This window comes from Zophobas morio, unplaced genomic scaffold (assembly GCF_036711695.1).
Source record: "Zophobas morio isolate AGI-343-1 ecotype UQ-CSIRO unplaced genomic scaffold, CSIRO_AGI_Zmor_V1 ptg000014l, whole genome shotgun sequence".
Classification (NCBI taxonomy): Eukaryota; Metazoa; Arthropoda; class Insecta; order Coleoptera; family Tenebrionidae; genus Zophobas; species Zophobas morio.
The window spans coordinates 2,996,248-3,022,504 of NW_026972119.1; the positions used below are offsets into that span (position 1 = coordinate 2,996,248).

General features: G+C 34.1%; 1 protein-coding gene and 1 long non-coding RNA gene across 2 annotated transcripts in view; one reads left to right on the forward strand and one right to left on the reverse strand.

Annotated features, from left to right (window-relative positions):
• Positions 1-26,257, reverse strand: part of LOC135129192 (neurogenic protein mastermind-like) — a 66,551-nt gene that overhangs the window by 9,739 nt on the left and 30,555 nt on the right. The window contains exon 3 of the mRNA XM_064056310.1: positions 21,751-23,022. Coding sequence (XP_063912380.1) covers positions 21,751-23,022 — 1,272 coding nt within the window. The remainder of the gene's footprint in view (positions 1-21,750; positions 23,023-26,257) is intronic.
• LOC135129193 (uncharacterized) lies at positions 1,449-3,604 on the forward strand. Its single transcript, XR_010280525.1, has 4 exons — positions 1,449-1,746; positions 1,796-1,977; positions 2,031-2,729; positions 2,781-3,604. It is a non-coding gene; the product is annotated as an uncharacterized LOC135129193 (long non-coding RNA).

Below are 26,257 nucleotides of genomic sequence, written 5' to 3' on the forward strand. Positions count from 1 at the left end.
TAAATTGATTTCTCATTTTTTAAAGACAATCTATTAGTGGTGAGTCCTTGTTATTAAATGAAATATAAAATTGAGAAACATGTTGAGTTAAGTTGACGTCAATATTTGCTTTGAAAATGACAAATTACAGTCAATGAATAATCAATTACGCTCTTAAATTATCAGTTATTATACAATTAAAAATGTTTTGCAATATTAATCACGTTTATACCTCTAACCTACATACCACATTTACTAAAATGGGTCATCGCGTATTAGGTGTTGATACAATGTACATATTGGTTCATCGTTGTAATTAACAAAAATATGAATGCAATCCATTGATTAAAGTATACGTGACAGTGGAAAATTTATTTCCAGTGAGAAATTGAAACAAGAGTCGACCATAAAATCGAAACATCTTCTTTCTGTAAATTTTGGTTCTGTAAAGAGCTTCGAGAAATAATTTTTATCTATAAATTTGATTACATACTACGAGAAACTTAAAATAGTCCAAACCATCTCTGAATATTACCAACAATGTGATTCTCATTATTCTTTATATTAAAATACGACAGTTTAGGTAATAACGACAAAAAATAATCTTATTTTTGTTGTTAAAAAAGATAAAAATGCAACATCAAGTTATTTTGGCGGATTCCTTGCAGTGAAATAAAAAGTAACTGCATATAAGATTTACATAATGTTTAGTGCTGGTCATCCCAACAATGTTTTTAGTTTTTTTTGTGGAAATTTGTCGCTGTTGTTAAGAGGAGTCCCGACGTCTGGCGCATGAGACTTCCAACACATTTTCAGAATCTAATAATTTCATTATCATCAGATTTATTGTTATGATGACATTTTAAATATAACTTGTCTACAACTTGTGAGATATGTATAACACAAAAAGCAACTTTTTATTGATCATTTTCTTTTTAGCGTTTTGGTGAAATTTTTAATCGCGCATCTTTAAAAATTAGTGTATCATTATTTAAAAAAATTTCGGAACGCTGTTTTCGGTTTACAGAACTCTACACTACAAAAAAAAAGGCTGGGCTTAACATGGTTGTCTACATAGGTTAAACTGTGGCTGTTTATTATAACCTAAATTTTGTTCAATTGATGAGTTCAAAATTGAAACGAAACGGAGTTTCACTTCTAGCGAACCACCACATGCGAGACACTAACAGTGTGAGCATACACAATCGTTAAACCATCAGGTAAGGAAAAAATAGATGGACCAACCTCAACAACTAGTGTGAAAAATAAACTTTATTTGACGATGCGAAAACTATACTCAGGATCACGAAGCAATGCGTACACGTCATGGATGACGTAGATCCGTTACCAACACTAAATCAAAAATACGCGCCGCAATACGTGGCAATACGGATCAAAATCGATCAATTTGGGGGAAATTATATTGGTACGACTGATAGCGAAACATATGCTAAAGTTTTATCGATTTAACAAGTGTCATTGGTGTCAACTTTGGTTATGTTGTGTTATTGTTTGATTTTTCGCGTTTTTCTACTTTTCTGCTCGTGTAATCGTATCAGTTCTTTTCAGAACTATAACAGTTCTTTTTAGAACTTCAAGTTAACTGTCCTGTACCGTGGTACGTGTCGCTTGCTTGAACGTAAACATTCCACTATGCCGAAGCCCTTGCACAAAGATGTAAAGCAAATGGACGATGATTTAGTGGACTATTTTGCTAAAGAACGCGATAGCGGGGGACCTCTTTTACCACTAACAGCTGTTCAAGACGTAAGTAGGTGTATTTTATTACAATTAGTAATGCAGTCACATTATACAGAGGGTTGCTGCTGCTCTGGGTGTATGTGTGCGAACAGTGAACTCCGTGGTACAACAAATAAAAACCCGAGAAGGTGTACATTCTCCCAAGAAATAGAGACCCCCGAACAAAGCAAGTGTGTGATATTAGCACTTCGGAGCACTGTGCTATTCGATAATGCTTATATGGAATGGTCGAAAAAAGTATGAATTTGATGCGCACGCCTTATACATAGATACTAACGATTATTTTACAGAAATACATGTTACACGATCGCCATTAATTGATTGCTTGAAGGAGAAACATATATTTGAGGGTTCTGTGAGCTCGTTGGGAAAAATTTTACATTCTCTATTCGGTTTCGTTATTTCACCAACCAGTGTACGGAAGCGTCTTATGGAATTACAACATGTTGTTCATGCAAGAACCAAATTCTTACGTGAATACATGCATAATCAACAGAACCCAAATCCTTTGCCATGTGTATATTTTGATGAAACATGGATATTTGAAAATGGTTCGGTAGTTAGGTCATTGCAAGACGATAGTGTCAAAAGTATCAGGATGTTCAAAATAGAAGGGAAAATTTAGTAATGTGTCAGTTTCACGTTAGTTATTTATTCTTCTCACTATATTTTAGGTATATTGTATTACATGCAGGTACAAGCAATGGATTTATTGCTGAAGCAGCGCTAGTATTTTCTTCTAATACCAAAAATCCAGACTATCATGGCGAAATGAATCAACAGAATTTTCTCAAGTGGTTTCAATTGCTCATGAATCTTGAAGAACCATCACTGATTATTATAGACAATGCAAGCTACCACAGTACCCTTGCAAACAAATGTCCCAATGGTTCATGGAAAAAAGCAGAAATTCGTGAATGGCTTTAACAACATGACATAAGTTCAGATCCACAGCTGTTAAAAACGGAACTTCATCATTTGGTTGCACAGTAATGCATATACTATTCTCTTCGTTTCATTTAAAATGTCATGTTTTTCAGAAATAAACATCCAAAAACGTATGTTGCCATGAATTGGGCTCACAGAATGGCCATAGAGTATTGCGATTGCCGCCATATCATTGTATGTTTAACCCTATAGAAAATATTTGGGAATTACTACAAATTTTTATTCCAAACACATTGGGCATGATGGTTATGGTAAAAAAAAATCCGTGGGAATGTGGAAAGAAGCGTTAGCACATGTCACGCCCACAACGTGGAAAAATACTGTTGACCATATGAATAAAATAATACGGGAGTGGTGGGAACGGGAATTAGTATTTGACCGTGAAGAGATTGCACCGTTTATAATCGATATTAACGAAGATTCAGATTATAGTTTTAGTGATTATGACAGTGAAGATTCGAATACTGCAGAAGGCATTCAGCCACTGTAACATGTAGGTTATTTTCCATTACCATCCTAATTGATTGTACTAGCGGCATGTTCTGCTGATGTCTTTTATAATCACACTATCACTTCACTGGCCAAATATACAAATCACTGGTCAGACGACGACGTTGTGCAACATGCATACTTATTATTGTTTATACTTTACTTTTGTATCTATTCTATGTCAATAAAGTAACTTATTCTGTAGATGTGACGTGCCTATTGTGGCATTGAAGACGGTAAGCATATTTCTCTAACTTGAAGCCTGTCACAACTCTTCAATGCTGTCTGTTTGAGACGTATGTTAACATTCTCGTTGGTAGCTTTAAGTACAGTATTGTACCACCCTCCAAGTATGTGTTTAACACCCAATTGTCAGCAGTTTTTACCAGCAGTCAATGCAAAAATGAACGTTCTTAAAGCCAGTCATTCACGTTCCAACGCCGGGGTACGACTGTATTGGATACAACTGCTGTACAATTCTGCTGAAAAGCAGCAGTACACACGTTACGACCTTGCAGTTAAAAATTTGCGATCGTGGTGGCAACATGTCCGAAGAAAATGGACTTTTATACCTGCTTTCACGATTTGTATAACGTACACTCTCCCCACACGATCAAGTTTCCAATCAATACAACACATTGTACTGCTGCAGACAGACTTGTTCACCAGCCGTCCACATCCAACCGATTTGCTTGATCGCATACACAAACGTTCGAAAACACTTCAATTTTGTCATATCCTACACAATTTTACCGCGGCGTTGGAACGTGAGTGGCAGCCTTCAGTGACTAGGAACACGTGAAAGGGGTTACAGTCATGATCTTTCCTGTGTCTGAGTTTGTAATTCATAGCGTCTATGCAGCCTGCAGCATGCCCTTGTGTGCTGAAACACTGCAAGTGTAGCTTATTTCTTAACTGTTGCTTCACACTAACGGTTTTCTCATGCTATAATCATAAATAGAACAAACCAAAACAATAACAAGCCGACATGTTTGTTGACAGTTTTCAAACCGATTCATTTGTATGATAAACGTGGTAGACGCATGACGTCATACAGAGTCCGTGACGTGTACGCATTGCTTCGTGATCCTGACTTTATATACACAATTTTTTCACAACGGGTTCTACCAATACTACGTGCTATTTGTAAATACTTAGTAATTGTTCATGATACCACCTTCTTCGTGTATATCGCATTTTCAAGAACGAGACGCACATAATAAAGGCAATGTGGCCCCAGAACAATACCACTTTTTACGTTGTTGCAAGCAAAAAAGTGGCATTATGATAAATGAATAAATAAACAAACTGGTGATTTTTAAATGCATAAACAGTTTAAGGCCATTTCAAAAACGTGACTGAAAAAAAACGTAAACACTTCTAAAGACTGTTGTAAAAATATTGTGTTCGTGAAGTAAACAATGCTGCACCTGACAGTTGATGTACACGGTGATGTTCAAAAAAATCTATTCTTTTAGTTTTGTTATTTATGAAAATACTGTGGACTATTACAGTGTTTTAAATTAAATATGCCCGACGTCAAAAAGAAACTATGTATTATTGTAACGTCTTTTGCTATTTTTTTGTCGAATTTAGTAGAACTTAAGGTATCCAAGAAAAATAAAGAGGAAGTCAGTTTTCATCCCAGCGGTACAAAGCTAACGGGTGAGCAATAAAAAGTATATTTGGAGCAGACCTTGGAATTATTATTTGTCGCTTAACAATATACACAATATACAATATACTATACAGCATGGACGGTTTCATCACTACCACCTTAAATGCAGCCGAGACTTGACAAACATCCATCTAATTACATGGTAATAGTATTAATTAATTAAACTTTTGTGTTAGCACAGTGACAAAATAGATTATAGGTTCTTGTAACTCCCGAAGTGAGTGACATCTTCTCTTTTAACAAGTCGGACGATTGTAACCAATTGGAAAGACTTTAATAGCGAATCAACGAAGACTGCGCTTTCTACATTCTAAAAAAGCCGCCAACAAATTTTCACCGCTTGCTCCAAATATATTTTTTATTGCACACCCGTTACTATTATTTTATCTCAGTAACATACGCCAGTTTGTTAAAATAAATGGAAGACTATCAAACCTAGTGAATGTCGAATATGGTGTACTACAAAGGTCAATCTTGGTACCGATTCTTATTTTCTTTTCTTACTTTACATAAGCGGTCTACCTAATCTTCTTAATCAATCCGACGTAGTTTTGTTTGCTGATAATACAACTATAAGTACATCGGACTTATCTTTAGAAAACCTTTACCAACAAAAAGCCACTTAATACGTTAGCTGAATAATAGAGTTTATAATCAATAAATTATTTTTAAATAAAGACAAAACTGCTCAGATGTTGTTGACCTTAAAACATATTACTCAAAACAATATCTATTCAGACTTCACAAAATTTCTTGGTATACATAAATTGTCAATAGAAATGCCATAAACATGGAGAACAAATTTCTAATAAAATGGTCAAAGGTATATACTTCTTAAAATTATGTCGAACAGTCTCCCACAAATTTTTATTAAAACAGTATATTCTGCTCTAATACATTCTCATCTTCAGTATAGTATCTTAGTTTGGGGTTACTCGCCCTCACTTCAAAGTGTGTTTCAACTACAACACTGGATACGGAAATGACTGCTAGCAGTACCTACTAAGAATTATCATTATCACATTACCTTCATTATTCACTTATAAATGTTTAGAGTATATTGTTACTAATCTTACATCCTTTTAAATCTAAACCAGAGTCATCAATATAGTACAAGAACAGAGATGGTTGTATACAATAAATTAAGGTTGACTAAAACCAGGGTTGGAACACATTATTTAGCTATAAAATATTATAACATTATTTCCAGTGTAATTAAAAAACCTCCATCAAAAACTTTTTAATGCAAAATAAAAAATTATTTCATAAAAATATTCTATAATTGTGATTTATTTTTAAGAAGTGACTTTGGTGATTTTGATCTCGTAAGTTATGTAGTTTATTTATGTAATGTATGTTTATTTTTTAATTTAATTTTTAGTATTTTGATTATCCCGTATTCTTTCAATAAATAATCAAATTGTTAACCAAACAGTAAAAATTGTAAAATTTTACATTAATTTATATATATATACTTACTTATTATTTATGTAAATTTATATATACTGATCGGTAAAAAAAAACGACCAACCTAAAATATTTGCACTTTTTCTGTTACTTTTTTAAAATAATCATTTTTTTCTTTTTTTTTTTCGCCAATTTGTGCATCCTGTGTCAACAGTTAATCGTTCTTTAACAAAATAACAATCACTAGTTAACTTAATTATTTTGAAAGTGGTTTTGCGAAATATTTTAGGGTGGCTGGTTCAGTGTATAACATTTCAATTTTCATTTTTTTTGCAAAAGTTGTACACACAGTATCTAGCAATAAAGCATATTATAATAATTTATTGCAAATTCTTATCGCAAAGTTTAAACACGAAATCAAATCTGAACAGCTAAAAACTCAGATGTTATTCTCGTAACGCTACTTGTTTTGAAACGATCGTTGTCCACCTTTTTATTTAAATTTACGTATTATGTCCAAATTGTGGCGTATTCTTAGCTTTTTTGCATTTTAAAATATTTTACAAAAACCCAACACTATCTTTACAACTTTTGCATACGGTATTTTTAGACTCTGAAAGCAACTTGCTTTCATTTTAGGAGTGGTAACTTTATATTAATATCATCCATTAATAATATGAAAGTATAGATTTTGTAGAAATAAACAATCTTTACGCAGCAACTGTTCGACTAGTGAGGACAATCCGTTCGTTTTCGTTCTATTTGGTGTACCAAGGATTCGGATCGATCGGAGGCATTCATTCGTCGTGTCCATTTTAGCAAACGTTCGATCTCTAGTGTGGTGGACGCTGCTGCTATAGACTTTAGACAAATACCAACTTTTTAAAACAATGAACAATTTCATCTCGCTTTTACATCCATTTACACAAATTTGGTTAAAATATTTGATTTTTATAAATAGTAATAATAATACAGCCGATTTTTTATTAAAAGAGAAAATGGTTAAGAAACGTTTAGCTACTAAATATCTATTTTTACAAATGCAACGAAAGATATTTCTCAATTATAGAAATCTTTGAGCATGTAATATAACCGCTGGATGCAGTGGGCGACCTCAGGATGACTAAATACAATTTGTTTGATTTGGGACACTAAATACAATGTTTGAGTGCCATGAGAGGGTAGATTAACGAAGGTGAAACAGTCGCCAATTTTTGACGAGCGTAATATACGTATCTACATTTTTCCTATAATGTCGAGATTTCTCTGAAAAAATTGTTCTTATCTCTTCACGCTTGGATATAACTACACTCCACCATCTTGGCAATGTATCTCATACACTCATGATGAAAAAAAAACATATAATAGAACCCTCGACCCTTGCTCGCTTTTTGTAAAATATTTAACCAGTTCAACACTTTTTAGCAGCATGCCATGTTCTAAATTTTTAATCGATTATTTCTGCATATAAAGGCAACGGTAAAGTGGTTAGGTTTTTTAGTTGTATTTTTATGTAGCCTTACATGAATACGGTTACGCCACCGAATATTGCACGTCCCTTGCTTTACATCACCGTCATTGCTCTAGTTTCCACTTAATAATGGCGGGAGGAGCGGGTTCATCGAACACAATACCTTGATTTAATCCATCCTTTGTACTACTTTGGCTCATCCATTTATAAAAGGCTGAAGCGTGATCTACAAGAACCCTAAGTGTATCTTTAAATAAGCGCACTTGCTACTCGTGGGAAAAGTACGCGCCACTTCCTCATTCAAATAAGTGACAGGACCGTTAGCCATTGCAAACTGTAATAGAACCTGCACTGCGCAAAATGCACAACTCTCCAACTCGTCTACATAATTATTGCCAATGGTTGTGCCGACAAAACAACAAATATGCGGAAAGAGGATGGCTCCTGCTGGCAGTGATTTTTCTGTTGCTGCGAGATAAATTCTCGACTGAGGCGTTTTTTCTCTTCTTCAAACCAATCTTTCCTAGAATCTAATTACAGAGGTACCGTTAGAAGTGCGTTATTGGTTTTACGTAAAAACGATCTATTTTCTATAAAATTCTGCAAAATGCTCATGAAATATTTAAGCTGAGTCACTCTCTGGATTGTTAAAAAAATTCGACATTCAATATGCAAATGGGAATAGGATCTTGTTTGATAAATCTAGCAGTATCGTGCGGAACAAAGGCACTCATCTTATTTGACAAATCCGTCTTTTGGTTCGATATGGCCGCTATCATTCAAGAGACCTTTCGGACACATACAGTTTGTGAGCGATGGCTTTGTGGGTGATTTACAGATATCGGTTCAAGACGTGTCATTACGGTTGGATTTGGCTGATTTATGCAGTGCTTAAGCGAAGTTCATCGGATTTCGAATTTCATCTGCAGATTTTTGTCAAATGCACTCTACTCTGACTCTGAATGCTTGCATAAATACCACCGCGTCGCTGTTATCGGAAACAAACGAGCTGTAGTTAATTAAATGTAGAGTGTTTAAAATATGTGGCGTTACATGCATCGAATAGGCTAACCAGGTAAAGAATTAAGACCAAGAACCTGTAAACGATTAGTCGATGTATGCAAGCAGTGGTAGTGTCATGTCTGGATGGTGCAACCTGCAAAAAGGTGCAACAAGTAAGCCGAAGGCGTACCGCCTGAGCTAGAGCAATGATCTCACAGAACGTGACCGCTAAACGGAGGCATAAAAACTACTTTACTCGACACTTTTGACATTTGATCACATAAATTTAAACAGTATTTTTACAAATATATTCCAGTCGGAGATCAAAGGGATCAAAAATTCGGTGCTATTTGCAGATTGTAATTTTGGCACGACTTAAATATGTATTTGTGTTTCGGACGCTATATACTGCTGCTACTTACGATTTTATGTTTTCTTAGTTTTTTAAAAAATATTTTGCCTCCGACCATTCAAGTTGAAAGTAGTTCTAGCGAAGGACTTTCTTTATCTTTTGACGTGAAATTCGAAACACATTTGAATAGGATAATGTATTCAATAACATTGGGGCCATTTTCAAAGGAAACCCATGATGACTTTGTGTAAATTTCAATAGTGGTATGTAGTATTTTCAAATAATGTTATCGTAAAAAACAGGTATCCTTGAGTTTCTACTCCAAAAAAATGACAACTTGAACTTTTACATGAATTTATGTACAATTCAAATGATTTTAAATATTATTGTCCCTACCCTAAAATTACACAACTGCATTTGGAGTTTCTCTGCAGTGTTTTCGTAATCTGTGCTTAATGTATTAAATCAGAATTTTTAACATTAATCAAGATTTTTGAGTGGTCTGTTGATCTGTTTGGCACAGTTACAACAAATGCAACCAGATATTGTAAATACACATTTCTTTTTACAAAAATAAAACATGTAAAAATATTGCTCGCAAAAAAAATACCTATACATACATATTAATATTGTAATAGGGTAGATCTGACTGATTGTGATCAGATTATATGTGTTTTAGGAATATCGTGTAGATGATAAAACACCAATCACAGTGTCTGATCATCCCTACCAACAATGTGATGGCGTCACCCCAAAATTTTGTGTAGTAAATGCTATTTAAATTTGATAAAAATAACATTACTAGTGTACTTGTGGGTTATGAATCCATCTTGATTTTTTAACCTTATCATTCAAATGTAAAACCGAATGCTCTAACTTTTTCGAACATTTTAAGGTTATCGTTGGCATGGTAAATCCTCTCAAAATTTTGTCGAATAAATCTTATCTAAAATGTGCGAACTATCATGAGTCTATACTTGTGGTTTATTAATGCATTCATATTTTTAGAATTGCTTACATAGGGTGACTCAAAAAAATTAATGAATGAGGCTATTCATTTTATTGATCATCCCATTTTCCAGAAAATTTGTGAATCTAGTACTGTTATTATCGCTCCACTCGGGCTTAAATGGTTTTGATACAACTTTTATGAAAAATTAACTTAGCTATATACTACCTCAATTTATTTTTACAAACTGAAGTTCCATAGTTTGTCACATCATAAATGGTTGTACATAAACTCTACAATTTGCCCTTATTAATTAAGTATTTATAGAAAATCAATAAAAACATTTTATTAGAAATTTATAATTTTCAAATACTTTACAAGCACTTGGTGGAGTAAACGATGTGTATCTAAAATTGTTTCGATATAACGAAAAAAAACTTTCTTAGTTTGAAGTATGTTCTGTTCTCTGTTATCATTTCATGCGATAATGTTGTGTATAAGATTAATGCAGAAGTGTGAGCACAGCATGAACCCCATTTTAGCGCACCGCAAACCGTCACTTGCGTCCCTCGAGACGTCCGGCTTGCCCTTGTATTGATTGTGCGCGGCGGCCACAAGTCACTAAGCTCGTCATTTTGAACGTTCTGCTTAGCATCGTAACTTTTAACTTAACTGATCAAAAAGAACTATCTTTTCGGGCAAAGTATAGAGATGTATTCTAGGTAATGTGAAATACTTCATACCGACATCGGGAAATATAAGGGTGTGGGGACAAAAAATCTGCACAAATTTCAAACTAGAATAACTGTATTATAAAAGCAGGTATTAATAACGTGATCAACAACATTTATAAAAACAACTTTAAAGAACACAATCTGCACCATATCTGCTTGCTTTACGAATTTTTGTTTTAACACGGCGCATTAAATTTGTAAAAGCCGATATTTTTGTTTGCCGTATTTTCAGCAGTATAGGCTTCTTTAATTCTGCATGTGTCGAGGCTTCCCATCCGTTTTCGTACACATTCCTCTTTAGGTTTCTCCAAAAACGTTCAATTGGGCGTAGTTGAGGTACGTTGGGAACATTTTTGTCCTTAGGGATAAAATTAATGTTTAACTCATTATATGCAGCAATAACGTTAGCTGCGTAATGAGCTGTTGTCATGTCTGGCCAAAATACAAAATTGCCATCCGAATGCTTTTCTCTTATAAAGCGGACAAGTCGAGACCTAATGCACTGTTTTTCATAAATATCTGCATTAACAGAATTTCCAGATGGGCAAATAAACGCAGTAGAATGTCCACGTGAAGAAATGGCCAACCAGACCAACAACTTGGACTGAAATTTTTTATGACGTTTGAATTTCACTTTATCATCTACTTCTTCTCCTTTCTTGCAATAGAAATGTTTATTGTTAGCAGTATCGCTACCATCAAAAGTGAAGTAGGATTCGTCATCCATGATTATTTCAGTTCCATTTGAGGGGGAAAAAGCGGATTCAGAAAGATGCCTTAATTTTCGTTTTTGTTCCAGCTTTTGTTTTTCTGAATATTTGGGGGCGGATTTTCGTGTTGCAAGCTTGACATTGTTCTCCTTTAATATGTTGCTAACATACTTTTTGTCAATTTTAAATTTCCGTCCAAGCTTTCTTAGTGAAACACCAAGTTTACCGTGACTTTGATTGACTAAGGCTTCTCTCTTCTTCTGGGGCATTTTTCTTGCTGGTCTTCCGCTTCCTACTTGTCTTTCTACCGAATTCCCATTCTCTACTCTTCTGCAAATGCTATAAGTTGTCCTTTTTGATATCCCCACTTGGAAGAAGTGATTAACGGTGAATGACTTTTTTAAATGCATATGCCTTCTATAAAATTCGGCAATCACACATCGGCGATCATTTTCATTTAAGTGTTCCATTATTACAAAAAATATTGAAACTTTCAAGAGGAACTAGGCATAACAATTTTTAACAACTGTCAAAAAATGTCATAACGTCAACCGTCATTTTTCTCAAAGCTAACTCGATTTTCGGTAAATTAAAATTTGTGCAGATTTTTTGTCCCCACACCCTTAATAATTATTTAACATGTATGTACTGGATACATATTTAGAGAATGTTCGTTCGGACACATGACTATCGGTAAATTTTGTCGTTAAATAACTTTTAGAAGCAATTAAGAATTTGCCGTCGTCATTTGCGATAAAATGAGTTCCACACCTCAATTAATGCAGACGAAGAACTAACGAAACGAGGAAGTAGAATAATTTGTTATTTACAATTATCGCGAAACCATATTATTTGGAATGAATAGTTATCAAAAATAACTGTATTTACTTTTGCACGATAAATAAATCTTTTCATAATACTACGTATCCTCAAACGTTCTGTAGATGATTTGAAATCATAGTAGACCCAAAATAACAGAGACAAAACTGTTATTAAAAGTATGGCCCCATCATTAACATCGAAATTACAAACTTCCTGTGGTGAAATGTAATCACAAAATTATACAAATGATGTTCCTCATATTGGCCAAAACTCTAGATGGAGACAATAAAAAACATTTTCACTCGATTTATTAAACACTATCTTATAAGACAACGCAACACTTTTAGGCGGGTATGTTGCAGAGGTAACCCATTTACGACACAAGTTAAATTAAAAATATGATATAATGTGTAATAATGTTATAGTTGGGTAATAGGTAAAACTAATAGTCTTTTTATTGTTTGGATGTTTGCCTGAGTACATAAAAAAATAATGTTTTACCACATATACACATGTATACTTATACTATAACGATTTTTTTTCGGAGTTGCTCATAAATTGGCACAATTGTAGTCAGGGCAAAAACAAAATAGGATATCTACCTTCGTTTTTGGCATAAAAATACAAACTCCACTCACTTCCAAACAAAACTACTTAAATAATCCATCTATATTATCCCATTGAACAAGAAATCTGCCAGTGGATAATGTGGTAGTAACGTGGAAGAAGTATGGAAGGAAAGTACATTCTCGTCTTTGTGCAAATAAAACGCGCCCTACAAAGTCCCAAAAAAATTTTACGAGTGTTTATTTGAACAACCATAACACCCGAAAATAGTTTTTTAGTTTTCATTGTCAGAAAGTCGAAAAAACTTAGAAGGAAGACCCCACTGGTAAACATACCTCAAAATCAAAAGATATTTTTTATATTCATTTTCTTCAAAATTTAATTAAAGTGGTTACACAAAAAGCATTGTGAGAATCATGATATAACAAACACACGATTGATTCTAATTTTAGAATCTACAAATGTAGAAACATTGAAACAAAATACTTCAATTGCCTTGCCTAAATATATACTCTCTTTAGTCTCGTTGGATGCTTGAAAAGTAAGAATAACTTTAAAAGACCGCTTGTTGCGGTTTTCACTGTACAATGAAGATGAATTTCATTTTGTTGCTCAAAAATTGTTTTAAACAGAGTTGTTGGTAATTACAATCATTTATTTTAATAGATATAATAACAGAATGTATATTTTCTTGGGCCAAAAAAACAATATTATTAAGGGTGTGGGGACAAAAAATCTGCACAAATTTCAAACTAGAATAACTGTATTATAAAAGCAGGTATTAATAACGTGATCAACAACATTTATAAAAACAACTTTAAAGAACACAATCTGCACCATATCTGCTTGCTTTACGAATTTTTGTTTTAACACGGCGCATTAAATTTGTAAAAGCCGATATTTTTGTTTGCCGTATTTTCAGCAGTATAGGCTTCTTTAATTCTGCATGTGTCGAGGCTTCCCATCCGTTTTCGTACACATTCCTCTTTAGGTTTCTCCAAAAACGTTCAATTGGGCGTAGTTGAGGTACGTTGGGAACATTTTTGTCCTTAGGGATAAAATTAATGTTTAACTCATTATATGCAGCAATAACGTTAGCTGCGTAATGAGCTGTTGTCATGTCTGGCCAAAATACAAAATTGCCATCCGAATGCTTTTCTCTTATAAAGCGGACAAGTCGAGACCTAATGCACTGTTTTTCATAAATATCTGCATTAACAGAATTTCCAGATGGGCAAATAAACGCAGTAGAATGTCCACGTGAAGAAATGGCCAACCAGACCAACAACTTGGACTGAAATTTTTTATGACGTTTGAATTTCACTTTATCATCTACTTCTTCTCCTTTCTTGCAATAGAAATGTTTATTGTTAGCAGTATCGCTACCATCAAAAGTGAAGTAGGATTCGTCATCCATGATTATTTCAGTTCCATTTGAGGGGGAAAAAGCGGATTCAGAAAGATGCCTTAATTTTCGTTTTTGTTCCAGCTTTTGTTTTTCTGAATATTTGGGGGCGGATTTTCGTGTTGCAAGCTTGACATTGTTCTCCTTTAATATGTTGCTAACATACTTTTTGTCAATTTTAAATTTCCGTCCAAGCTTTCTTAGTGAAACACCAAGTTTACCGTGACTTTGATTGACTAAGGCTTCTCTCTTCTTCTGGGGCATTTTTCTTGCTGGTCTTCCGCTTCCTACTTGTCTTTCTACCGAATTCCCATTCTCTACTCTTCTGCAAATGCTATAAGTTGTCCTTTTTGATATCCCCACTTGGAAGAAGTGATTAACGGTGAATGACTTTTTTAAATGCATATGCCTTCTATAAAATTCGGCAATCACACATCGGCGATCATTTTCATTTAAGTGTTCCATTATTACAAAAAATATTGAAACTTTCAAGAGGAACTAGGCATAACAATTTTTAACAACTGTCAAAAAATGTCATAACGTCAACCGTCATTTTTCTCAAAGCTAACTCGATTTTCGGTAAATTAAAATTTGTGCAGATTTTTTGTCCCCACACCCTTACATATTACTACTACAAAAATGTCAAAACAATACATTCGGATTGCTTAATTTTTGTACTGGGCTAAACATATTACACTTAAAAATATACACTGTTTATTTCAGGAAAAAGAACTTTACTGCTGTTCCAACTGCAATTTTAAATCAACGCAAGCAAATATTCAATGGTGCTTTCAATTCAAAATTCTGATCTGCACAATTAATTTAAGTATGTCTTTATTTAGCATCTTTTCTTCACTTAGGCATAACGTTAACTTGTACAAAAATGGATTAAAAACGCGTTTGCAATTTAAAATTTACAAATGTGTAGTTCATGGTTTTCAAAAGTTTTGCTTTGTATACTATAGTATACGAGTGTATGTAAGGTGTTGCATATGTTATTCATTGAACATAGATTAATTCGGATGTTCAAATACAGGTTGAGGCACAAACAAAGAGTTGATTGATGTAGACTCATTTTAAATAAATCTCATTCTCTCAAAGTAAGTTCATATTATGTCATATCGACTAATTACTGATACGTACATGGAAGTTTACATTTCCATTTACGTTTGTTAACGTGAAAAAATGTCGTATGCTATGATTTGTCTAATGGTAATATTAGTCATGTCCTTTAATGGAAAAATGTCATATATACCGTTTTCGGAAAATGTGCTTGGAAATGTTGTAAATATCTACTTCTTTTTTCTCGTTGAAATTTGAATCACCAATATTTTCATTCAAATAACAGTCATATGACTATAAAAATGTTCAAACAAAAAAACACTAAAACTAGTATTTTTAAAATTGTCAAGTTTTAAATTTGTTGAACAATTCATATTAAAAAAAAACATGTACACATAGATTGGCAAAACTTCGCTTGATTTTACGTCGATTTTTATTAACAAGAAAAGATTTCTTTGTGTCGTATAAGCATTATTTACATTAATCACTGCCAAATATGATGGAAATTTAACTATGTTTGATAACCATATCCAATATGTACAATAATGACAACGACCTGTTGATAATCCCATTTTCTATGTTTTGTACTCGAAGTACGTGTTATTTAATGGATATTTATTTATTTCTAAAAATGTGTTAGTTGCCTGCTAGTCGGTTTTATTGAATTGTCTTGTTTCTATTTCTCTGCAAAACATTCTTAACAAATTATTAACTTACTTATTTATATTGGATGCATTTAATACAGGTTTATCGTTTATTTAATTTTACGATAGTAACTCCCATCTTAAGCTTGTAAATAAGCGTCGTGCATACGTCATGCAAATCTAAATTATTATACGGAAACATTATTATTAGCACTTGGTGACAGCGTCATTTATAGACACCCTTGTATTAAATAACATTACCTGCGACACAAAGCTATTTCATGTAAACATTAATAATATTATCGTTAAAATACAAAAACAAATATACACGAATTTAATTGGACCTTTGAAACGTAATACCATTGTTTAAGTAGAACGCTCGCAATAATCAAGATAAACGTGTAAGTATATCCCTAACACATAATAGTGTAAGCCAATCAGTGTGTCGCTTGTTGATTAAATATTGATCCGGTTGTCATTTGCAAGAGGGTCAACAACACAGGGCGCGCCGAGTGACTTCCCTTCAGCCCATCATCACTGACCGCTCTGAGTGGAAATCGCAACTTCTCTGTGCACGATCATGCAACTGCAACAACCAAGTGCTCTGTACATGGTAACGCAGTAACTACAAACACCATAACTTAGTTTTTATATCTTCGAATTTACACAACTGAAAATAATAAAATCAAAGATCTACAATTGTGTAGCTCCATTTCAAACTTGTTGCATACACTCAGTTTATCTATAAACGCAAACAACTTTCTTACGTGTAAAAATATTTTGCAGTTCATGAACTTGAATAAAAGTCGGTCCAAGGTTATTTAGACAAAACTTCCCTTACCCCTGAAGTACAGTTCTGCAAATCCAGTTTCTGCGAAAACTGATAAAAATTTTTTTTTTTGCAATACATTAAAAATTGGTCTAAGCTTATTTAGACAAAACTTCCCTCGCCTCCGAAATGCAATCGAACAAGGATTATCTATCTAATATACAGACAGATGAAAATGGGCGACCTATTTTTTCATACTCGCAAGAGTCCTGAAACGTCGAATATGAAAGTAGCCAGACAAGTAAAAATACAACCTTTCAATTGTTATGATGAACCAGAAATGAGTCATGTGTGGAAGGATTATTAGTTGTATGAAAACATTTAGGAACTGCAAAACTTAAATTCTCCGAAAAATAATCGGTATTTGTGCTTTGGGTATTTTAAATAAAATTAAAATCTTCCCCTAATAATTGAATGGGAAAAGATAATATTGATTAAAAAATCATAGAGGACAGGATAAATAACAAGTCTCTTACATCCAGTTTTCCCTGGTGACGGAAACGACTCTTGTGTATATGAAACAAAAATGCTGACACAAATCATAGTTTTGCTTTATTTTGGAACAGAAGAAAGACAGCTTGCATAAACGAAATGCAACAGGCGTCAGCAATGATTCAAATTGCTTACAGCGGGCAGTAAAGTTCCTCATGGAGAGATCTGTGTGCTTTTAAAGGTAACTCAACGATTCTATTTAGGTGGTTGCTTCTGGACAAAATCTATTTTTGGGCAACACCGTTGCTTTTAGTTTCTCCTAAGACATTTAAATATTTCTTTTCATAAACATTATTACCAACCCTCATGGATAAAGTAGTAAATTAATAAAATAAATAAAATGATTGACGATAACGACATTGGAAAGTCGCGCAACTACTGGTTGCATGGAAATCCACATTCTTTCGCGCTGTTCAACACTTCATTTATGGATTTTGTGCAGTAGAGAAGGTGTTTAAATGGCCGTTTGGATAAAAATGACAATGCAGGATACACTCAATAATATTGTAAAAAACTCACACTCTGATCGATGCATGTTAAAAAAGAGTGTTTATTATTTCATTATTAGAACAACAAAACATATATCCATGTAGCATGTAGTTTTGCCATTTATCTTACGACAAATAACAGCAATGTTCGGTTATGAGTATTTTGCAGACATATACCCGAGGTACCCCATCAAAGAATTATATAAATTAATTTGGAAGTTGCATATTATGTGCTTTTGTTGCACGTTGGACCAAAGTTTATAATAATAAACCAACCGCACGTTATTTGTAGAATGATTTGCTGTGCAGTTTCGCATTTAACTATATAGACTATGTGGTACAGTCCTTGTGGGAGTACACGTTAAAAACACAGTATGTTGAAGGCACATCTGCTGTTGCCATGAGGTGATGACAGAAAAATGGTGTAGTGTGACTTTTGTACTGAAGTGTTAATTCTCTGTTAATTCTTTATTAAAAGGTTGCTGTTATTTCTTTGCACAACCTTTAAAAATAACCATCAATTTTTATTGTTCTCTTTAAACTGCCAAAAATAAACCCTGTTACATTCATAAAGCGTACTGATTATATTATACAGATTAGCCAAAAATATTCAGGAATATGAACCATCTTTCTTTAATGTACCGTAGACCAACTTGCGCTGCCGTAAGTTTTGTAGTCTACAATTTTATAATCCACTGATTTTAAGTTGATCTTTAATAATATTCAGCAATGTGTGCGTGCCTAAAAATGAGCAGAGAGCAATACTAATTAAAAAAATTGGTCTAAAGAGTTTAGACAATACTTCCCTCGCTGTCAGAAACATGACGACGACATGCCTATTATGATTTTTTCTCATTACATTTTTGTATCGGGGCAATTTAAAAAAAAAATTGCGATGACGTCATCAACATTTTTGCAAGGACACGTATATCAGTTTGGAAAGATGTAGTGTAATACTAAAAATAAAAGTACTCTATTCCCAAATTTTCGCCAAAATGAATTGGGTCGTCTGATTTATAATCAATAAAATAACAAAACAGTTTACTTACGGATGCTGCGTGTATTAGCAGAGGCGACTTAAAATCATTTATGTATAAGCATTCTTAATTTGAGAGTCAAACAGAGAAACTGCAAACAATACCGATCGTCGCCCAGACTTTTTTATTGCTTCGACTTCCGCTTATTATATAAAACATTAGATTTTATTTTAATTTTTTATGGTGTAATTCACAAATGGTTGATTATAACTTGTCTATACCACATTCACGGAACCTAGTCAGTGCAACAAAACAAATGCACGTCTGTAATGCTAAAGTAAACGCCTATGTTTCAAACGAGTTTTTATTTTACAAAATTTTGTGTCGATCAAATTGGGTTGCTGCAATGTAATACTATTAATAACAGTGTTGTATCTCCAAATTTTCGGGAAAATGGAGTGAACTATTCCTGATTTAATCAAGAAAATAAATTGACTCAGTCATTGATTTTTTTGAGCGACCTGTTAAGCAAATCTAAAAAATATGAATGGAATGATAAATCACAAGTACGGACTCATCATATTTTGTACATTTTAGATAGGACATAGCAAAATTTTGGGGTGACGTCATCAATTTTTTAGGGGAGATGAGCAATTACATTTTGATTAAAAATTTATCATGCTTATCATAACTGTAAATCATCTGTAATATTTCAAAGCATTCGGTTTTGCAAATTCCAAATTAAATTGCAAAATTTTGTTTCATAATTTTGATTTTTTTTTCAAAAAATCTGCACCGTTTCGGGTAAAAACTCAATTCGGAGTCATAAACTACATGTGTAGGACTATGTTATTTTATACAATTTAAAACCCATTTACTATGTATAATTTTGAAGGGGATGATTAGGGAAATTTTGGTTAGCGTTTTACCATCTACATGATATACCTAATATAAATACAAATTTTGACAATAATCGGCCCAGTACTTTCGGAGATTCGATCTAGGGGTTATCAAAGGTCGAGAAAGTGTAAAAGTTGAGAGTCGGCCGACGGACTGATTACAATACTTCCTTTGCTTACGCTCGGGAAGTAAAAAAATGAAAAACATTTTATATGACACAATTACATTCTAATCAAGGAAGAAATCAATGATCTTCATATTAAAATCATATTTTGGAAAAAAAATTGAAAAATATAGGTGGGATTTTAGAATTATGACGTTGCTGAGTTGTATTTTAATACCAAACTCGAATTAGCGACAAAATTCTTATACTTCCACTCTAAATAATTATAAATCAAATATTTTCCATTAAATAAGCTACTTTTGTGATACTTTTAATGTTAGAAACATCCTGATGGCAAACTTCCTGTAGTTCATTTATTAATATTCAAATTGTAAGTGGGATTAGATCAAGTAAATCAGTGCAATGGAGTACTGCTTTTGTGTTCAATTTGTGCTAGTAAAAAATTGATCATCCATTAAAAAAAAAATAACTCTCAAAATTGTGTGTGCGTATTTACATTGCCATGTTCACATCTCAAGATTTTTTTCAACCCTTAATGCTCCATAAATTTAAAAAATAAATTAAAAAAAATTAAATTTCATTTTAATCATTATTGCGTATTTTGTCGATTTTGCAAATAAATTCAGCTTCTAATATGTATCATCTTTTTTTTGTTTTTTTTTATTCTTCTATTGTTCCGTACGGTTCACTATGAAGTAAAAAAAAAAAAACAAAAACAAAAGTACCCTCCATACAAAATTTTTGCATACTAATAACATTTTTTATTTTGTTAGTACCATTTGAGCAAATGTTGAAACAATCTGTTTAGTGAAGACCATCATCAATTTGTAACACATGACGCGAACTATAGTGTAGTATTAATTTCAGAGTTGTATTTGTGAAAATGGCAACGGGCGAAGTGCCGAGATAAAACACAATTCATGATATTGGAACTCAAATATGCAGGGTGTCTCAGAAATAAGTACATTAATTTTAACCAGTAACGGAACTCGCGAAACGGAACAACTTTTTTATATATAATTTTTTCGAAAATACAATTTTCCCGGCCATACATTCACCAACCGTCTATGTTCGCCTCAAATAATAACAACACTAATAAAACAATACACAAGGTATGCTGGCAACTGTTTTGACACTGACAGTCACTTTTATGTCAAGTGTATGTTATTAAAGTCATCTCTTTAAAGTTTGTTAGGCACAGCTTTCTAATTTCTAGACGAAATGGCTGTGTTCTCAAATCTTTTAAGAACAGCATCTTCGAGTACGGATCTTTTAAACCTGCAGCTCATGATCGGGGAGTAGTATTTGGACGATATCCAGAGAACAAACAGTACCCTTACTTACCACGTAGGCAAAGCTCTTAGTTTTTTGTGAGTGACTTAATAGAAAAATAAACGAACAAGCAAACTTTGTATCTTTTATGCCATCAACTGATAAGGCCGGATTGACGAGGGAAGGTGTAATCAGCACCCACATTTGGGCCAATGAAAATCCGTACGCTATTAGGGAGCAGCATTTTCAATTTCTCTCTAAATGTTTGTCATGTTGACATGATTAGAAAAATACGTATTCTAATAATTGATTTTGACCATATATTTATAATTATAATAATTATTAGTGTCCATAGGGGACTGAGGATCCATGGGCAGGAAACCTTAATTGGGATAAAATTTTAACAATTTTTAACTTGATAACTAAAAAGTTCCTGACAAAATGCTATTAAAAAAGTTGTTGATTTTGATGAACTGGCTAAAATTAAAGCATTTATTTCTGGGAGACCTGTATATACAAACATATTAATGCTCCATCACTGACACAATTCGTACAATCAGCTCAGTTAGATTCATTACAGACTAGAATAAACACGCGTTTGTCGACCAAGTTCTTTAAATTTTAGGCTGATAAATTTTATTAGTATACAAAAATAGTGTATTACCAATGTGAACTGATAAAAATTTACCTGGATTGCGTGTCCATGATTCTGTTGAGTAATGTGTAGTTGTTGTGCTTGATTAATTTGTAACGTAGGACCTGAATTAGTGCCTCCTGGTCCAGAAGATGGTCTTGGGGGCGTACCGCTGCCAAAAGCTCCACCACCTCCTGTACTTCCCGTACTATTTCGCGGCAAGTAACCGGGACTACCGTGGCTGCTAGCACTCGGACTGCTGTAAGGTGAGTATTGCTGTTTATAGATGCCCGCTCCTTTCCTCTTCATATCAAAGTCACTCCCTTGGAAGATCATTTCTTGTTTAATCATATCGGGTTGAGAGAAATTAGGACTGTTCTTATGGAAGTTGGGGTTGGAATTGGGACTCCCGCCGTAATCCCCTTGAAACTGAAAATCTGGATAAGGCGACCTGGAGTTCGGCGCTCTTGCGCCGGGATTAAAGGACATGCCCATTTGATTTTTGTGTTGATGTTGTTCGGCCATCTGCTTGAGCGTCTGAGCGGCCGGACTGAGTTCAGTCTTACAAAAGTCAATGTTGGAATATGGCGGCATTCTATTCTTCGCGATGCCGCCTTGCCCATCGAACACGGGCGGTGAATAGTTCTGGCTCGACACCAACGGACTGTGAGTGGACTTAGGGTTATCCGATACTGGCTGCTGCAAGTCTTTAATGTCCTCCACTTTCAAACCGTTAACACTCGCGTTATTATTGTCCGATTTGTCCTCGAAATCAAAGTCTTTCATTAACTCGGGATAATTGCTAATATCGGAGATCAGATCGTTGAACGCATCCGAGGTGATGATCTCGTCGTTCGTGTCTTCTCCGATGAGGTCGGAGAAACCACCGAAACCGGTGCCACCGTTGGCAGCCGCATCCTTCTCTAATGCCGCGGCACATTGGTCCAAATCGGCGAAATCGTTATCGGGTTCTTGTTTCACGCACTCGACCAACGTGCCCACATCCAAGCCGATGTTCGATTTCTGCTGCAGGTTTGACGCCGGCGTTGACGGATTCGATTTGGGCGATGAAACGTCGCTCTTCACCGAGGCGTTCGTGTGTGCCTTCACAGTTACGTTGGTGGAGATCTGCTGAGGCTGGGAATTGGCTGCCGACGTCGTGAATTCGAGCTGCTGGACAATTTCGACGGAGAACTTCGTAAGACCTTCGTTTTGATGGGAACCGTGCTGTTGGGTGGTACACTGGAGTTTCACGGGGGGCTCGAAATTGTCCCCCGAAGCCCCAGGATCGTTTTCTTCGGCGGATCGTTTCAAAAATTTCTGTTGCTGAAACAAAAATGAGAGATATAATAATGACCGGCTTACAAATTGATAGAGCAACCGATCCCTTAATTTTTTAGAACTGCTGACACAAAATATTTAATAAAATTAGTATGTTCATTGATTTATTTTAATAACTACGATATTTTAGTTACTTTACATTACAGCTCTCTAGAGGTGGTGGTGGTGTTCTTAGTTATCGTTAATTCGTCTGTATATACTGTGTGATTAGACTTTAGTGAACCAAATGTTTCTGCTGTACCTTTTTTTTCTCTTCGAATTGTACAACATTCAGTTGGATTTCTGTAGACGTAGTTATAGAGTCTTGTATTTACACATTTTTAAATTTAGTTAATTTAGCTACATGTAAGTGCATGTGTTTTATAAGTTATATTTAATTTTTATTTTATTTTGTATTGTAATCTGCCATTGGGATCTCCCCGTCCGTTAGATAATTAAACTACACCTATTTATTTATTTAAATGGCACATATAAACTTTCTGATATTCCGGGAATACGTAACATTATATTTATTCTAATACTGTATGCTAAAAATCCTAACCTAACCTCATATTAAACAGATCCCAATACATATTTACTGAAACATCAAGAGGGAAATAATTTCGGAGGCCTCGACGCTCGGAATCAATACATGATCGTTTTCCGGGTTGGAACCGTTCAAATTGAGTTTTTGGGCTCAACGTTTCGCACACTTTCGTAAGTGGCATCTTCAGGAGCAGACTTAAGAATAAAGCAAAAGGGCACGGTAACTCAGTATGTCAACCATACCAGAGAAGAAACTCTTTTTTTTTTTTTCAAAAAAAGTAAGTGGCATCTTCAGGTGGAGGATTAAGAATAAGGTTCGCCTATGGTATGGTTGACATACTGAGTTACCGTGCTCTTTTGCTTTTGAAAAAAAAAAAAAAGAAAAGAATTTCGCCAACCCGGAAACGATCATGTATCAGAGGGAAAATTGGGAAAAATAAGTTTTTGCAAATTTTGTCAATACAACATAAAATTACATGTACAGACCCAGTATTAGTACATCACAATATAATGTTCTTAAAAAAAAAAATTGAATTGTTGTCACTTAAAAAATATAAGGGATGTGGTATTTACAGTATATGTATAAAAATAGTTTCCCTTTCACGTTTGGAGTAAGTAAGTTTCATACTTAGAAGTTTAGCAACATTACAATGAAGTTTGTATACATATGTATGTATATGTGGAAAAAAAAAGATAATAAAAGATGTTATGTTTACTGTGTATCAAGGCACCCCCTTTTTGCGTATACTGTCGCGTGTTTATAGAGACCGACCGACCGCACTGTTTGCGAAATTTGTTCATATAATATAATACGCAGAAATTTTACTTTACAATTGCTAAATCAACGGCATCGGTATCAAAAAATTACCACTCTTTTAAAATTGAAAAGCAGGTAGAAAACAACAATTATCACAAAACTTTCCAGGGCCACTAGATGATCTGTAGGATTTCCAGTTGTGGTTTATCGGTCGAGAGAATTAATTGTTGAAGGGCATTCCAACAAGTAACAAGTACATAATGTTTATTAATTGCTCGCCATTTCGCTTGATAAGAAAACTACAGTCATCGAGTGGGAGACAGAGCACGTCGGGGTCGAAACAGAACGGACGTTTGTGTCGTACTTTTATTTGGTTCGTTACAGTTGGCAACAGCGCACGGACAGAGAGGAGTTTATGAGCTCGCAATGCAGGTGCACTGGTAATCTGTAATCTGAGATCGTCACACGCCGCTCCATTGTAAACTGCCATAGACACTAACCCTTGTGTTCGCTCCGTGTTGTGTTCAGATTACAAAATTTTTGGCACTTATGAAATGCTTAACAGCGCGGTAAATTTTTAATTGATCACGACAAATTGTAAACTAAACAGTTACAATCGGTTTTTTTTGTTAGAAAGTTGTTTCGAAATAAAAGTTGAAATCTTAGAAGTCCTTTAGTATTTCCAGTGGCGTGATTAAAAAGTAAATTTCATCTATGGCACCAAAAAGTCGCGATTATCCTGCAGATTCGCGTTAGATATGTTATATCAATGATTACGCTATGGAGAAAGCTATTGCGCATGCGGAGTGCTTATCACAATGCTAAATGAATAATAACAAACTGAAATATTTTGAAGTGGACAGTGTATCGTTAACGCATACAGGTACACAATCAGTTGTTTTAATAAAACCGATGTTCTTAACTATTTCCGGCAGATGGAACCATAGTTTTTTGCATAAAATTCAGATCTAAGTAAAAATAATTCATTTTTATTTACTACTTCAATGTTTTGAGGAGCAGGAATTAAAAGTTTATTATTTATACCTTCAGCAGATTTTTTTTCCGCGTCGAGAAATAACACGGTGGACTTTCTTTTTTATTCAAATCGGCGGGTTTTCCCATTTCTTGTAACATGGTTGAATCTTTCATACTTTCCTGTCATTATTTGTTTTAATTTTTCTTATCAAGTGAGATTATTCGAATTCAAATCATTGATTTATATTTAGATCAGTGTGTATGGTATGGGCAAAAGCGTTAATTGGATAGACTACATCAAATTTTTGGCTAGCGATGCCCGAGCTTGTCAAATTGAATTTTTGTGCTACATAAATTTTGCTTGAACCTTGCTTTCTCAAAATAACGAAACATATTTAGAAAAAAAAAATAGTAGTACCACAGATTTACTGAAGTTTCGGCAAGCGTAATTTTGTACCCAGTTCAAATAGCGCTAAGACATACATACCTTTTTTTCAACCAACATAAACAATTGTTTTTGCACACAATTGTGTTTATTAACGTAATATATATAGATGACATAAAAAGATTGAGATAACTCACAACTGTATTACCGTAAAGTTCGAATACAGTGCAATCACGTGACCTTAACGTTCACCGTATTTTTAACTGGAAGTGTTGCAATAACTATTTAAAAATTGATACTTGGAATTTAAAGAAGTACGTAGGGCAAGCAGTAGAAAGTTATTTTATGTAACAACCAACCTTATCATACTTATTTAAGAAGTGGAGCACAAGGGGTTAAAGGAGACTTTATGAAATAAGAGTTTCAAACTGGGTGGCTGTCATTTGTCACGTTTGCTTCAAAAGATAAATAAAGTCAATGACCAAAAATAGGTAAAATTAGGATATATTATCAACTTCAACGAGCTTCGCTTATTTTCGGATTAATAATGGCGGATAGCAGCTGCGTTTACCAAGTCT